General features: G+C 42.2%; 1 protein-coding gene across 18 annotated transcripts in view; it reads left to right on the top strand.

Annotated features, from left to right (window-relative positions):
* The window catches only part of R3hdm2 (R3H domain containing 2), a 204,790-nt gene extending 189,594 nt beyond the window's left edge, over positions 1-15,196 (top strand). For 17 of the 18 annotated variants that reach the window (XM_023707308.1, XM_023707312.1, XM_023707315.1 and 14 more), the window contains 6 exons: positions 2,590-2,690; positions 8,380-8,549; positions 9,796-9,943; positions 12,837-12,934; positions 13,266-13,350; positions 14,217-15,196. In XM_023707308.1, coding sequence (XP_023563076.1) covers positions 2,590-2,690; positions 8,380-8,549; positions 9,796-9,943; positions 12,837-12,934; positions 13,266-13,350; positions 14,217-14,557 — 943 coding nt within the window. In that variant the 3' untranslated portion in view covers positions 14,558-15,196. Of the gene's footprint in view, positions 1-2,589; positions 2,691-8,379; positions 8,550-9,795; positions 9,944-12,836; positions 12,935-13,092; positions 13,237-13,265; positions 13,351-14,216 lie in introns of those variants that run through there. The other variant, XM_023707322.1, reaches the window with a different exon arrangement.
* The last annotated feature ends 1,171 nt before the right edge of the window (positions 15,197-16,367 follow it).

Here is a 16,367-nt window from a genome sequence, read left to right as displayed (position 1 = left end):
GGGGGGGGGGCTGGCTGGCATTGGTGCTGGGGGATCGAACCGCGGTCCCTGATGCTTTGCTAAGCTTGTTCTAAATAGGTGCTTTAGACCACTGAGCCATCTCTCCAGCCCTAGAGGTATAGTTTTGAGGTGCACATTTTTATTTGAGATAGGATCTTGGTATTATAGGTATGCTGTCAAAGTGAGCACAAGTTCTCAGTATGTAGTTCAAGCTGAACTTGAACTCACTTATATTCAGGGTAGGCCTTAAACATGCCATGATCCTCCTGCATCACTCTCCCGTGTGCTGGGATCATAGGCATGAACTACCATACCTGACTTATACATTTTATTTTATTTTTTTCTTTCCCTTTTATTTTCAAGAGTAACATTTTATGTATGTTTTTAATCTATGGGTGAAACTTTAATGGGATATATATCTAATTCATAGCTGATAGACTTGTAGAAGGAAACTTAAAAATAATCTGGTCTAGGGGGTAGGGAGATAGCTCAGTTGTCTAAGTGCCGGCCTAGCAAGCTCAGGGTCCTGAGTTTGATCCTCAGTACCACATGCTGTGGCAGCCCCAGAACCCCAGCATGCTGTGGCAACCTGGTGTGGTGGTACATGTCTGTAATCCAGGTGCTAGGGAGGCTGAGACAGGAAGATCACTGTAATTCTGAGCTACATGGTAAGACCCTGTACCAAATTTAAAAAAAAAAAAAAAAATCTGGTCTTTCATGAATATCAAAAACAATTTCGGGGCCGGGGAGATGGCTCAGTAGAATAAGCGCTTGCCTGGCAAGCACAAGGGTCTGAGTTCAATCCCCGGTTCCGCAAAAAAAAAAAAAAATAATAATAATAATAATAATAATAATCCACTAAATTCCTTATGATAAATGTTATAATTATGTATATTTAAAATATACAAATAAAATAATCTAGGGCCGGGGAGATGGCTCCGTGGAATAAGCGCTTCTGTGGCAAGCGCAAGGGCCTAAATTCAATCCCCGGTTCCAAAAAAAAATTAAATAAAAAAAGAAACAGATTGGGGCCGGGGAGATGGCTCAGTGGAATAAGTGCTTCTCTGGCAAGTGCAAGGGCCTGAGTTCAATCCCCGGTTCTGCAAAAAATAAAATAAATTAAAAAAATAAAAAAAAAAAATCTGGTTCACTGCTGTGTTTTATTTTCTCTCCCCAGTTAGTTAGTTACAGATAGGGTCTCACTGTGCTCAAATTCTGGATTCAAGTGATTCTTCCACCTCAGTCTCCAGTAGCTGGGACTACAGGTAGAGGCTGCTGTGTCTGGTTTTCTTTAGTTTTTTGTTTTTGTTTTGAAGTACTGATGATGGAACCCAGAGCCTGCACACGGAGCTACATTTCCAGTCTCTTTTCACTTATCATCTTGAGATGTGATCTCAGTAAGCCACCGTAGGCTGTGATAGATCATGTGATCCTCCTGCCCCATACCCCTAGAGTGCTGGGACCAGAGGGATGTGCCACCATTCCTAGATTTTTTTTTTCCTGTTTACATCTTTTTTTTTTTTTTTTTTAGATTATTCCATATCACATGCTTTATTTGGACTTATAATTTCATTCCTAGATTTTTTTTATTGTTGCTTTTGGAACGGGGAATTTGAACTCAGGATATTTTGCTTGCCAGGCAGGTGCTGTGTCACTGAGCTATATCCCCTGCCCAGTGTTTTTGTTTTTATCTTTTTTATGTGGTACCGGGGATTGGATCCACAGCCTCGTGCATTCTAGGCAAGAGTTTTACCAATGCATTACCTCAACCCTTCTTTTTTTGAGACCAAAGTCTTGCTGAGTTGCTCAAGCTGGCTTCATACTTTCGATCCTTCTTCCTTAGGTACCCAAGTACCTGAGAATACAGGCATGTATAACCATGCTTAGCTGTCAGTTTACCATAATTCTTATTTATTTTTGACACCAGGGATCAAACTCAGGACTTAGCTCTTGCCAGGCAGGTGCCTATGCCACTGAACTCTCTCTCCGGCCCCCCATTATCTTTAAATGAAGAAATTCTAGCTAGGGATATTATCCAAAGTGACACAGCTGGTTGGAAATAGAGGTGGAACTAGAACTTAAATCTGGATCTAACAGTGTTTTTGTGTGTTTGTGTCCTTGTGTGTATTTGTTTATTTCTTTTTATGTGCCTGTCTCAAGTTTTGAGTTTTATGAGATTCTTTTCCTAATTGTCTTTAGGTAATTCTCATTGTTTGCCATTGTGTATAGATCCTAAATCATACATTTCTTTAGTTTTACTCATCTTTTCTTAGTACAGTGTGTCTGTCTTTGTCTGTGTTTCTAGAATCTGTGTGTCTGTGTGCATGTCCACACAGTTGGGAAGAGCATGTGTCAGTAACATTCCATCTGTAGCACTAATCACGACTTCCTAATTGAAAGATGATCAAGTACAAATATATATAATTAACTTTGAACTGATGAGTGATTTTAGAAATTGCTTGGCAAATTGGTCTGGGAATGGCTTGGAGCTGCCTCTGCTTCCCACAAGGGAGACCCAGGCAGCACCAGCTGTTTGCCTGGAGCTGTGTTCTTTCCTCTGTTGCTTTACCATCCTTCTCATCTTTGCAGCCCTTCTGTGGGGTTTCTGCAGCCTCCTGGTTCTGAGCAGTACCAGATGCCTCAGTCTCCCTCTCCCTGCAGTCCACCACAGATGCCACAGCAGTACTCAGGTAAGAGAACAAAGAATTGGGGTGGGTCTTGTCACTGGCAAGGGCAAAGAAGACTGAATGCGTTTTGTTCCCAGAGCTGGGAAGGGCAGGACCAGTTCAGGAATTGGCTCTGACACTGTCACAGAGAAACACCAAAGTTACTTGGTGCTGACATGACCTCTGGTCTAGTTGTTTTTCTTTTGTTTGTTTGTTTTTATGTATTTAGTACAGGGTCTAGAGGGTCTCACTATGTAGGTCAGACTCAGTGAGTCTCAGTCTGCCCTAAGCAGGCATTTTAATTTGCTGAGCTATCTGGCTGGCCCTGACCTCTGAAAAGCAATGGCTGGTTGCCCCATCCTTGAGAAGCCACATCTTTGGTTTCCTTATTCTTGTCTTTTTTTCTTCCTGCTTTTTTTCTGAATCCAACTTTACAATTAACATGCCTTTGAGTCACGAAATAATTACCTCTGTCTCCCATACCTCTTCTCCTGTCAGACAGCTTTTCTTTTGGGAGTGTAAGGAAAGTTTTTTCAAATGCTCTTTAGTGACATTTTAAGATCTGTTTAGAGCCAGGGATATAGCTCATTGGCACAGCATTTGCCTGGCAAGCGTAAGGTCCTGAGTTTGATTCCTGATGGCCCCACCCACCCCCAAAAGTTTTTAGTATGTACTCACATACAGTGTGGCTTAATTTTTATCACATTTTGTGAGGAAGAAATTAAAGACTTTGAGAAACTATTAAATGACTTACCTAAGGGGCCGGGGATATGGCTCAGTGGAATAAGCGCTTCCCTGGCAAGCACAAGGGCCTGAGTTCAATCCCTGGTTCCGCCAAAAAAAATAAATGACTTACCTGAAGCTGTGATGCTAGAATTCATACTTGGGTCTTTTGACTTGCCATATCTTCTGCTGAATATTTAGTAACACATTTTCAACAGACTTTTTGTGCTCTATCTTTTCTCTCTAGTGAGAAATTGACAGACCTCTTCCTAGGGGCCTGCTACCCCAGGTGGATATGTTCATGCCATGTCGTCTCTTTAGTTTGTCTTTGACAAGAATGCCCCAGAATAACTACAGTTGCCTTTGTTTCACTTTCAGCCTACCATGACACAGTAGTTATATGTAGTTGAAGAGACTTCATTCAGGGCTTCTGGAAAAGAAGTCTTCATTGAGCCTCTAACCATTCCTGGTCCACTGTGTTGTGTGGCTGCCAGAATGCCCTCTTCTGGTGAGAGGGAGATGTTTTGCCAGCTTTCCTGATACAGAAATGAGATATAAGATTTGTTTATACTCCTACTGTGTTAGATGCTATATTGGCAATTCTAGGGCTAATCTTTGCTCATAGAACATGGTTACTTCCTACTTTAAGAAGCAATGACTTAGCTAGGCATGGTGGCACACACCTGTAATTTCAATATTCAAGAGGCTGAGACAGGAGAATCCAAACAAGTTGAAGGCCAGCCTGGGATACAAGTGAGTTAAGGCCAGCTTGCACTACATAATGAGACCTTGTCCTGTCCTCTCCCTGCAAAAAGAAAAGGAGCAATGTCTTCTGGCATCATCCAGCCAAACATAAATTCCATAGAGGCTGAGGTTTTAAATTCAGCATCCCCTGTCTTTTATTATGTGAATGGTGTCTCTAGCTGTTTCTCTTGGTGTTGGCCAGGAGCAGTTTGCCTTGAAATTCCCAGGAGAGTGTGGAAATTGTAGAATCTAGCTCCAAGAACCTCTATAGCCTGTGGTGGTGCATAGTACCACAGGGCATTTTCTCATCTGTTTGTTTCGATAGGAGTGTGTATATGCATACAGGCTGGTACGTACATTCTTAGGTATATCCTATGTGGTATATAATTTTATCTATTGTATCTTTATTATCTGTTCATATTCAAATAACAAGGTCCTTGAATTAAAAAGTAAATCAAGGGAAATTTTTTTCATTACATACTTAACCTCATCCTGAGTTAAGCTAACTAAAACAAAGGTTGTCTTGGAATCTGGCAACACTACAGATCTGGGCTGAGGTAGGAGAATCTAGGTTTCCCAAATCAAAAGAAATGAAATCTTTTTATCTAATTCCCTTCCTTCTATGAAATTTTCCAGCTATATTTCCTTTCTTCCAAGCCACCATGGTCCTAAACATTTTTTTTTAATGTTTCCTTTATTTATTTATTTTTTTTATGGTCAGCTCAGCCCACCCTGGGGTCGGGGCTGGCATGGCATGTGGTGCTGGGGATCGAACTGAGGTCCCTGCATGCTTGCCTAAGCAGGCGCTTTAGACCACTGAGCTATCTCGCCAGCCCTGGTCCTAAACTTCTGATTGACCCTTTGTATGTCTGCTAGATGATGGAATCTCTCTGTTCTACTCACATCATCTAAGAGACCATGTTCCCCATACCACTGATTTTTAAAATTTTTACTCATGGAAATCTAAGAGAAATGCTTCTTTTGCCTTATTTTCCAGTCAGCCTTTACTGGAAAGATAACAGACATAGTCCACAAGGGCCACTCTGTCACCTTCAAAGAACAGTGAACCACCCTCTTCTCATATGGCAACATGGTCACATTTCCAAAAATAAAGGCAGGGATTAGGATTGCCTATTACTGGAACAACTGTTCTGGTTTATTAATACATTTTTTTAGTTGCCCAGTTTACCCCCAAGCCTGAACCTTAAATCCTCCACTGTAATATTAGATATAACTATAACTCCAGGAAACACTTTTCTTCCAATAAAATGATGGTTTTCAGTTTCTTTGAGGTTTCTTCAGGGATGCTTTTCTAGGAAAGATGTACACAAACATGAAATGGCAGCAGCACCTATACACAGATTCCCAACTCACAGTGATACAGTAGCACAGTGAGATGCATATGGATATAGCCTCCCTTACAATTTTTAGTTGAGGGGTTTTAAAGCTGAGACTTCTTTTCTGAAGCTACCTTTCTTCCCCATCAAAAAAGGGGAAAAGGTCAAGATACTGATTTCTATCCTATAATTTAGGAACCATTATTTATTTTTTATTTTTCTGGACATTCTTTTCCATAGATTTGGTTCCTAGGGCTAAGAAATAACCAGTGATTTTAAAAATAAAAACAAAACACCTGAATACAATCAAGAAACAGTTCTGTCAGACATAAATGTCATCTGTTTGTATTTATGTGGTTTGCTCTGCCTAATCGACCTTTCTGCCCAAGTTTAATGATGCCACTTAAAAAGACATTCACACGTCCCCTCTGTTTCCAGAGCTTTCAAGCTGAAATTGATTTCCTTATTCATCCCTTTCTCCTCCTTTCCACCTACTCTCAACCCAGGCTCATTCCCCAAGTCTGATTATACAGGAGTGCTGTCACTGAGCAGTGTTTTTTTTGTTTGTTTGTTTTTTTGTTTGTTTTGTTTTGTTTTAAATTGCCACGTACATTAAGAAGTAGCAACAGTTCAGTGGCTAACGGATGCCACCTGCTTTTGGCTTGAGGAAGAGAAGCATAAAAATCACCTCATCAATAGAGTAGTGCTCTGTGTTCTCTGCTGAATGAAGGAACAATGCTCCAGGCCAGTGGGGGAGGACTAAGTATGGGGACAAACAACAGAGGCTGCAACCAAAAGCCCTGACTTTGTTTTTATTGGAATTAGAGAAAATAATAGAAACACTTTATTCCTTTCCTCCTTCTCTTTGAGCCCACAGTAGTTCCTCATGGCTACATCTTGGTACAGAACTTCCTTTTGTCTTTCTTTTGCCCACACACTGCACACTTACATAGCCTGGACGTTTCCTGGCCCAGAGTATTACACTCAGATTATGAGCTGCTGCCTTGAAAAGCTATAGATTTGATTACTTTTGTGATGGTCCCTCAGGTAGCAGCAAAGAGGAGTTTGAATAAGGTCAATTGCAATTTCGTTGGCAGAGAATGTTGGAGTTGCTGTTGGCTTTTAGGATGGGGAAATAAAACGCCTAGAGCGACCATAGGAAGGGAAGAGTTGTTAAATGCATGGTACTCCACAACTGTGCTATTTTTCCTACAAGCCATACTGATGAATACCTGTCCTTCAGAGCATTGCTCTGAGAATTTATGCACTCCAATTGGATGATCTCTAGAGGATAAGGGGGGGGGCACAAATTGGCTTGGGAATAGGATATGACAGATGCTGTGTCTCCTGAACTCTCAGACTTCCTGCCATTTCTTTCTCTTTCTGTTGACTGATACTACCTGAGAAAAGCAATCACACTCTCTTCCCAGCATGACTGGCGCCCAAGGCTATACATTTTCCATCATAGGAAGCAGTGAGTGGCAGCAAAGTTGGCAGCCCTAGACCACCAAGGGATATAGGCAAGGAATGCAACAGTAAACCCTCAAGCTGGACAGTCTCATATGAAGAAGCAGAATTCCTGACTATCTCTCCCAGCAGGGACTGTCCATCAAACAGCTTCTGCCTGATTTTTTACTTTGCCTTTTATCATGAGGAAAATTTAAGATCAATATTTGCCTCATTGTGCCTTTCTCTATCCTGTGAGTGGGTGAGGCTATCTATGGTTACCAATGTCTAAACCTTAGGGTCGTGTTCTGTAATCACCTGTTGGTGTAACCTTCAGAGGACCTGGCTCTCCCATTGTCCTCATTCCAAATCTTCTCATCTGTTTCAAGAGCTTCCTGAATGGTCTCCCCAGCACTAGTCTCCCTTCCTTCACCAACCTGGATTTGGGCAATGTGGGTTCTTTCTCCAGAGGACCAATCCTATCACAGTCAGTTATCCAGGATAAAAACCCAAATAGTTTATGAGAATGCATTTCACAATCTGACATCAGCTATTTCTGTTCTGTTTTTTGAGACATGGTCTCACTATGTAGTTCAGGCTGGCCTTGAACTTAGTATGTAGCCCAGGCTGGTCTTAAACTTGGTGTGATCCTCCTGCTTCAGCCTCCTCAGTTCTGGGATTACAGGCATGCACTACCACACCTGGATGATATCAACTATTTGCTTAATGTCTAACTTCTTAATAAACTGTCCATCCTATGAGGGCAAGGATAGGGCTTATTTGTTGTACACTGGGTGCCCAGCATAAGGACTGGCACATAATAAATGTTCGATAAAGTATTTTTAAAAACTTACCTCCCACTGCTTATCTGTGCACAGGCCTTGTGCTTTAGCACCTCAAATCGTTTGTCATTCCCCAAATATGACATGCATCACTATGACATCTTCTGCTTGCAATGTTTCCCAGCTCACCCTAACCTCAGCCAGGAAGTACTTCCTAAGTCTGGCTTCATAAAACTATATGTATATATCTTCTCCAGAATGGTCAGCGCTCACTGACTCATCTGTACCCCTTATCAGAAAAGCTTGCACGTGTCTGCAGACCTGTCCAATGCCCCAAATCACCACCTGTACTTGAGCAATCTGACCTTGATATTTGGCAATGTCCAGCTTTGACGAAATAGAGTATTTTTTCTGCCAAACATGTGAAATTGCCTGTCACTAGGTAAAGGCCAGGAGAGCATTGGCATCTGGACTCATTTCTCTTCAACTGAAGCTTCCGCTGAGTAGGGGTCAGGAGATCAGAAGCCAAATCAGCAACCATATCAGATTTGTGGCAGGATATAGTTTGCATGACCCAAAGCAGATGGATGGGTTTGCTTACAGGCTTTCCCACTCAGGGCTAACTGGAAGGCCAAAATACAATTTGAATTCTCAGTCAACTACTTTATTCCTGCCACTCAGGAGTGTCACCGTCTGGACCAGGTGTGGTGGTCATGCAGCTGAATGTCCCCAATGGATCCCAGCCTCCTCAGAACCCATCCATGGTCCAGTGGAATCATTGTAAATATTATAGCATGGACCAGCGGGGTCAGAAGTCTGGAGACCTGTATAGTCCTGACAGTAACCCCCAGGTTAGTCCTCTAACCCAGTCTTGTCTTGGCAAGGGAAGGACCATACTCTTCTCAAAGAACATTCTTTGTCATTGATTAATAGCCTCTTTTTTTTTTTTTAATTTTTTTTTATTTTAACATTTAGTGTGTGTGTGTGTGTGTGTGTGTGTGTGTGTGTGTGTGTGGCCAGCTCAGCCCACCAGGGGGCACGGCTGGCTGGCATGTGGTGCTGGAGGATTGAACCGTGGTCCCTATGCTTTGCCAAGCTTGTTCCAAGTAGGTGCTTTAGACCACTGAGCCATCTCTCCAGCCCCTAATAGCCTCTTTTTTTTTTTTTTTATTTTTTAATGTCTTTTATTTTTTTCATCATGAATAATTTCCATTTATTGATTACAACATTCTTTCTATAAACATTTTACAATTGTATTATTTTCTTTTTTAATATTTATTTTTTATTGAGAAATAAATATGTATGAGACAGTTTCACAGCTGATTAATAGGACAGTTTTGATAGTCAATACACTGTACATTGTTATCTTCTTAGTGGTTATCCATAATACAAGAAGCAGACAGGATATTCTGTCAAAACACTGTTAGTACACCACTTTCTTCTCATTGAGTTAAGCGAAAGTAGCTGTAAATTTATCCTAACTGTTTTGTATATATAAATACAAAATGATCTTTCCTTTGTATCTTTTTTTAATTTTAATTTTAATTTTTATTTATTTTTTGTCTTGTCAGAGGTGAATATTCTATTGGCATCTAAATACTATAGGTGTTTGAATTCAACTAAAAAATCTAACACTGTATAGCAGTCTGTAATATTAGTGGGTTATCCTCAGAAATAGCCTCTTTTACATGTCTTTCCTTGAATTTTTTGCAGAAGAATCAGAAGAAATATCTTTAAAAAAAAAAAAAAAAGGAACCTGATAAGATGACAGAAGCAATGAAACCTAGAAATGCTTAGAAAATATTTAAAATGGAGGGGCTGAAGATATAGCTCAGTGGTAGAGCAGTTGCCTAACATATGTAAGGCCCTGGTTCAACCCTAATACTGTAAAATACATACACATATACATACATGCTTATGTGCATACATACATACAAACCTAGTTAAGAACTAAGAAGGCAATTTCAAGGAACAGACTGACTTAGGCAGAATTTACAAGAGAAACTTGGTTCCTAAGAAAGGAGAATAGGAAGCCAAGCCATGTGAATATGCAGAGTAATGTTTAGTGTTTATTTGATGTGTTTCTCTCTTCTACAGGCCAACACTCAAATGAGCAGCAGCCCTGTCACATCTCCTACCCAGTCTCCAGCACCTTCTCCTGTCACCAGCCTCAGCAGTGTCTGCACAGGACTCAGTCCCTTGCCTGTCCTCACACAGTTCTCCCGGCCTGGGGGTCCAGCACAGGGTATGGGGTTAAATTAGCGTATGATGCTGTGGAATTCATCCTTCACATTTTATTACTAGTTGGGAGTTCAGAGGTCAACAAGAGGTAGGGAAGCAATGTCGTTGATGTAGTTCTGGAAGCTGGCTCTTCCTTTAACATCTAAGGACACCTGTACCTCTCTTGTGATGCCCTTACTTAGTCTAGCTGAATCTGAAAGTTTGCACTTAAAATCGCAGCTACTCAGGAGGCTGAAGCAGGAGGATCACAAATTTTAGTCCAACTTGAACAACTTAGACCCTGTTGCAAAATTAATGGGGGGGAGGCCTAGGGATATAGCTGAGTGTGAGGGCCCTGGATTCAACCCCTAATATTAGGGAGGAAAAAAAAAATCATCTTACTCCAGCCATCCTGTATACACTTATTTTTCTATTTTATTTTATTTCATTTTATTGGCCTTTTTTGGCTTTTTCTGAGAAAGGGTCTCCCTATGCAATTCAGGCTGGTCTTAGCTAGCTTTGTAGCCCAAGCTGGTCTCCAACTCGCAACAATCCTCTTGCCTCAGCCTCACAAGTACATACTTCCTATTTACCTATAAAAAGAACTAAGGGGAAAAAAAAAACTAAGGAAGCCAGGAAGGTTGGTGCATGCCTGTAATCCCAGCACTCACAAGGTTGAGGCAGGAGAAGCACTGAGTTTAAGACCAGCCTTGGCTTCAGAATTGAGTTCAAGGCCAGCCTGGACTATGTAGTGAGACCCTGTGAGAAAAAAAAAATAATAATAACCTGGGGAAAAGATGTTCCATGAACTGTTTGACTAGAGTTTAGACTGACATTAGTACTGAGCTGAGTGCTGAGCATGTGCAGCTATGTCAGAGCAGTATGATTTTAAAGGAGGGAGCACTGAGCTTGGTTAAAAGGCTTGTTTACGGGGCCAGGGAGATGGCTTAGTCGAACAAGCGCTTCCCTGGCAAGCACAAGGACCTGAATTCAATCCCTGGTTCCGCAAAAAAAAAAAAAAAAGACTAGTTTTTTGCTGGGGAGATAGCTCAATGGAATAAGTACTTCCCTGGTAAGCGCAAGGGCCTGAGTTCAATCCCCAGTTCCACAAAAAAAAAAAAAAAAAAAACAGTTGTACTTCCACCATGGACTAGCTTTATGATGTTAAGCAAGTTGCTTAAACTTGGAATTACCTCTTAGTTTTTTAATCTGTAAAGTGGGGTTAATTATGCATAAGATAGGAAGTCTTACCTGCTTTCTTCCTTGGATGTCACAAGCAGTATAAAAGTAAGATTACAGTATGGTTTAAAAACTTAAAAGTGGGGGAACTACCCGCTCGGGCCCCCTTCCTGTCCCTCTCTTGGACAGGAACTTTCTTTCCCTCAATAAATATATTCTGCTCATAACCTCCATTTGTTAGACGGAAGTATGAGTTTGCTTTTCTTTCATAAATTCTGGATTGGGACTTGCTTAGGTAACAAATTTTTATGCTTCAAATGTTAATGTCTTTGCCCATTGCTCATAATTAATTGGTCATACATTGTCTCATACAGTTTTGTCTCAATACTGTTAAAATTGTTTATGATTGCTTTGCATTTGATACTGGATTTAATCGGTTTTACCTGAGCAATGGTGCTTGTAATCTCATTGGTTGACCATAGTTTTGTCCCACCACCTGCCCACCTAAGTGAATTCCCATTCTCTCCACCTTAGCCCCACATGGTTTTACACTATAAAAGTTCCTGGAAGAGACAGCTTCCTGGGGAACTACCCACTCAGGCCCCCCTCCTGTTTTTCTCTTGGACAGGAGCTTTCTTTCCCTCAGTAAATACATTCTGCTCATAAATAAATAAATAAATAAATAAAAACTTAAAAGTGGGAGGGCTGGCCAAATAGCTCAGTGTACTAAAGGGCCTGCAAGCAGGCACAGGGGCTGGCGTTTGATCCCCAGGCCTGCCCCCAGGGCACTCTGAGGTGGCAGTTGAGACTGGGGGCGTGGTGGCACATGCCTGTAATTCCAGCTCTTGGGAAGCTGTAAACAGGTGGATCACTAGGAATCCGATCCAGTAGTGAGATCCTGAACACCCTATAGACCCTTCCCTAAAATACAGAAAAAAGAGAAAAAAAAAAACTTAAAAGTGGGGGGGGGGGAGTGGGAGTGGGGCCAGCCAGATAGCTCAGTGGATTAAAGCACCTGCTTAGGCTGTGCTGAGACAGGGAATGAGACTGGGCATGGTGGTGCACACCTGTAATCCCAGTGTTTGGGAGGCTGAAAAACAGGAAGGATCACTACGAGTCTGATCTGTATAGTGAGACCCTGTAGACTCTGTACTAAATACATAAAAAAAAGAAAACCTTTAAAGTGTTCTAATATTGTAATAGTTTATCAGCAATAGGTAACACTTTTGGTGCTATTATATCCCAGTTATCACAGTGTTTTTCATATCTTTTATTCTTTAACCTTCCAGAAACACCAAAGAGGAGAGAACATGCCGACATCACATTTCCAGCAACACAGCCTGTATTTTATTTAACCTAGGCAGTCTGTGTCCAAATCTGTACTCTTGTCTACTGCACTGTTGCCTCTCAAGTGAATCATTTGAACCCTGGGTTTGGCAGTAGAGAGATTATATTAAAGATAGAAGACATAAGAGTCTATAGGTTTCTTTTCTGGTCATTTCCATAGAGTCTTTTGTCTAGAATGGGCAAAACCCTTCTTCAGTAGTGAGGAAATCTAATTACACTATCTATAAGATATAGTGACAAGTAAAAGGAAGAGAGACAACTCTCAAGTCAGTCACATGGTCATGCCTATCATAGAAAAGTATGCTATCAGAGCTTGATAATAACTGATATCTTCTGACAATCATACCATGAAGCTCTAGCTTCCAGAAAACCATCTGCTCTTTATTCCCTAGGTGATGGGCGCTACTCCCTCTTGGGCCAGCCATTGCAGTACAACCTATCCATCTGCCCTCCCTTGCTCCACGGCCAGTCAACATACACGGTGCACCAGGTAGGAGTGTCCACCATCAGCCTTAGAACCATGAAGCAACCCCCCAATCTGGGCCTCTTTGAGCCACCTACTTGTGCCACTTGGGTGGGCAACACAGGATGAACAAACCAAGGGGAACTTTCCTCCACTCTCATATTCATTACTCCCATCTTCCCCAGTGCCAACACAGAAGGGCTCTTTGTTTCTCACTGGCTATTCACTGACTGATCTGACTGCCTGATGGGGTGGAGTCCTCAGGGTTGGGTGCTACTCAGTCTCTGAGGCAGACACTGGGACACAACCCAAGTCACTGTTTTTGCTTGGAGTGAAAGTTGCCTTTCAAATGTTGAAGGGACAAAGCGGATTGAAGCATGGAAACCGGGGCAAGAGACAAGCACTCAAGTCTGCCTCCACTGACCTGGGGACAGCAGATGTTGGTGAGTGGTAGGATACCAAATCCTCAAGGGAAGGTGCTCAGCTCCCTACCCCTTTTCCAACCCAGGATAGATGGAAAAGCTACTTTAGAGAAAGGAATGATAATGAAGCCTTTTGTTTTCAAGAATAAATAGAAGCAAGAAAGTGGAGTGTCTTAGTTCTCTTCACCAAGCCATTCCAGGTCCTAAGGCAGATCACAGTATAATTGGAAGTAGCATCATAACAGGTGTTGTTAAGACTCTCATTAACCAGCAGTCTTCTGTGAGCCCTCCTGACCCTAATTTAGGACATCAGTAAGAGACCTACTGTAGGAGATGGTAGGAAATTGGGGCAATAACTATCCTCCTACAAGCCTTCCATGCTAGGCATACAAGGTGTCTTGGAATTCTTGTTTGCATCAGTTTGATGAACAAAAATGGAAGGGAAATAAACTAGAAGGAAGAATCTGTTTGATCCAACCTCTTCTCTATGAAAGGAACAATAGAACATGCTTCAGATTGATCCACTCACTTTTATTAAAGACCATTAGCAAAAGCCACATTTCCTTCATCACTGTGACCCCTTGTCAGAGGACTAAGGTGTAGTCCCCCACCCAACTCATAAACCTGAGGCATGATTCCCAGTCCCTGTTTGCCTACATCTCTGAGATGGAAGAAGAGAAAGGTTCTGTTTTTTCCCCTCCTAGTTGTCCTCACTGGAGTCTGGATGGTAAGGATTCTGTTTGATTGGAGGAAAGGGAAAAAGGGCTAAGTGGGAAGAGTACAGCTTTTGAGGACATTCTATTGGGCAGCTGGACACCTCTCTATTAGGCTACTATCCAGTGCTTACCCTGCCTCTCACAATCATATCCTCTCTCCTCCCCTTCCAGTCCTGGGGCGGGTGCTGGAGGTGACAGATCTCCCTGAGGGCATCACCCGTACTGAGGCGGACAAACTCTTCACTCAGCTCGCCATGTCCGGCGCCAAGATCCAGTGGCTCAAAGATGCTCAGGGGCTGCCTGGTGGGGGTGGTGGGGACAACAGTGGGACTGCCGAGAACGGCCGCCACTCGGACCTCGCTGCCTTGTACACCATCGTGGCTGTGTTCCCCAGCCCCCTGGCTGCCCAAAATGCCTCCCTTCGCCTCAACAACTCCGTGAGTCGCTTCAAACTTCGAGTGGCCAAAAAGAACTATGACCTGAGAATCCTGGAGAGAGCCAGCTCCCAATAAACAGAAGAAGGGAAGGGACTGGTGGGGGGTGGAGAGGGCTAAGGTGGGGCAGAAGTGAGAAGTAAAGAGATGGACATCAAACTAGAGCCTAAGATCTTAAGGATGAAGAAGGAGAGTCTAACAGGCACTGGATCCCTTCCACACTTCCCCTGCCATGGGTGCCCCATTCCTCCCTTTTTTCCCTCTCTGCTTCCCTCTCCTCTCCATCTTCTTCTATCATTTTTTATCTTTTCTTCCTCTGTGGAAAGAAGTTTCTTTTATAAGTTTTGGTCAGGTAGAATTGGGAATGTCTCACACTCCCCTTTTCTCCTATTTTACCACCCTAAGCTCCCTTTCCTTTTTTTAGTCTTTATGAATATATTTATATAGACCAAATTAAGAAAAAAAATTGATTTTCCCATTTTCTCACTTACCTTGTTTCCTCAAATGCCACAGTTAAAACTTGGAAGATACCCCCACTCCCAGAACACTTGTATATTGTTTGAGGTTCGTGCCACAGTAACAGACACAGTATTTAATTGCACATACAGATGTTTGCTGGGTATATTCACTGTAAATTTTATTTAATCTGGTTTTTTTTGTTTGTTTGTTTGTTTGGGGGGCTTTGTGGGAGGAGGTTGGTTTTGTTTTTAAATATAAAAAAACTGTCACTGGACATCAGTCACTGTTTCTCTGTTGCGGCCCTGATGTGGGTGGGGTTTGGAAGCCCTGAGTAGGTACAGCCCCACAGTTGTTGGAGGGATTTGTCATGGGTTGGGATAGCTGACCCTAAAATGTGTGCATATGTTTTCCTGACAAGATTCCTTCTGTCCCATCCTCTCCCTTGTACACAATGTGATAGGTGAGTGATTCTCTGTGGGACCTTGGTTTGGGGCTTTCCCAAAAATGCAGTTCATTAAGCACATGCATCACTTATCACAGAACTTCTGCAACCACGACAGAGATTCCTTCCAGCCTGTTAATTCTGATATTCATTTAGGACTCTCATGGATGAGCTGGGGATGGGTAAGTGAAGTCCATAACTGGGTTGAGATGCTGGCCTCATTCCTATCCATCTAAGCTTCTGAAAATCCTTCAGGGACAGAGACCTAAGGTTTTCAGTTCTAAAGCTGGATTATTGAGTTCCACTTGAGAGAAAAAGAAATGGGTGTTTCTTGCAATAAAAGTTGCCATCAGTGCCCAGATGCTGTAGTATCCAAGCATGCTCAGCAATCTGTGTCCTATATGGCTGAAGAAAAATAAAGCAGAAGTCACCTGCCTACAAGACCAAGATTCTCTTCTCTTTGGGAATTCCTAAGGCACCCTTGTCTACAATCTGTCAGAGCAGGGCTATTACAGAGCTACAGAGTTAGACCCTTCTAGCATCTCTTTCCAATCTCGCCACCACTTAAAGAGAGACATGAGCAGTGGAAGTGAATGACAAAGCTTGTAACCCTGGAAACTCTTGGATCTGGGTAGCTATATCCCTAGCCAAACTCCTCCAAGAGTTGTCTGTCCCAACCTCCAGTGTAGTGCTTTATTTCTCACAGATAGAAGGATGAAGCAGCACTACATTACTACCTCTGCACTGCTCTTCTCCAAGATCTCCTTCAGCTACATCACAACCCAAGGAGTGGAAAAAGCTGTATCCCTGTGAGCTGAGAGTACTGGTGAGCTCTTTGGCCTTTCAGTTTATCCAGGGGGACCTTAGGTGGAATCGGAGTCAACACAGTTTAGATTTGAGCGTTGACCATCTACCTTCAAGGGTTTGCAGTTCTCTTTTTTTTTTTTTTTTTTTTAGAAATTTGAGTCTAATAATAATGTAGTAACT

The sequence above is a fragment of the Octodon degus genome, unplaced genomic scaffold (assembly GCF_000260255.1).
Source record: "Octodon degus isolate 3935 unplaced genomic scaffold, OctDeg1.0 scaffold00286, whole genome shotgun sequence".
Taxonomy (NCBI): Eukaryota; Metazoa; Chordata; class Mammalia; order Rodentia; family Octodontidae; genus Octodon; species Octodon degus.
Note: the sequence above shows the minus strand (reverse complement) of the source record. Positions and strands in the feature narration are given on the sequence as shown.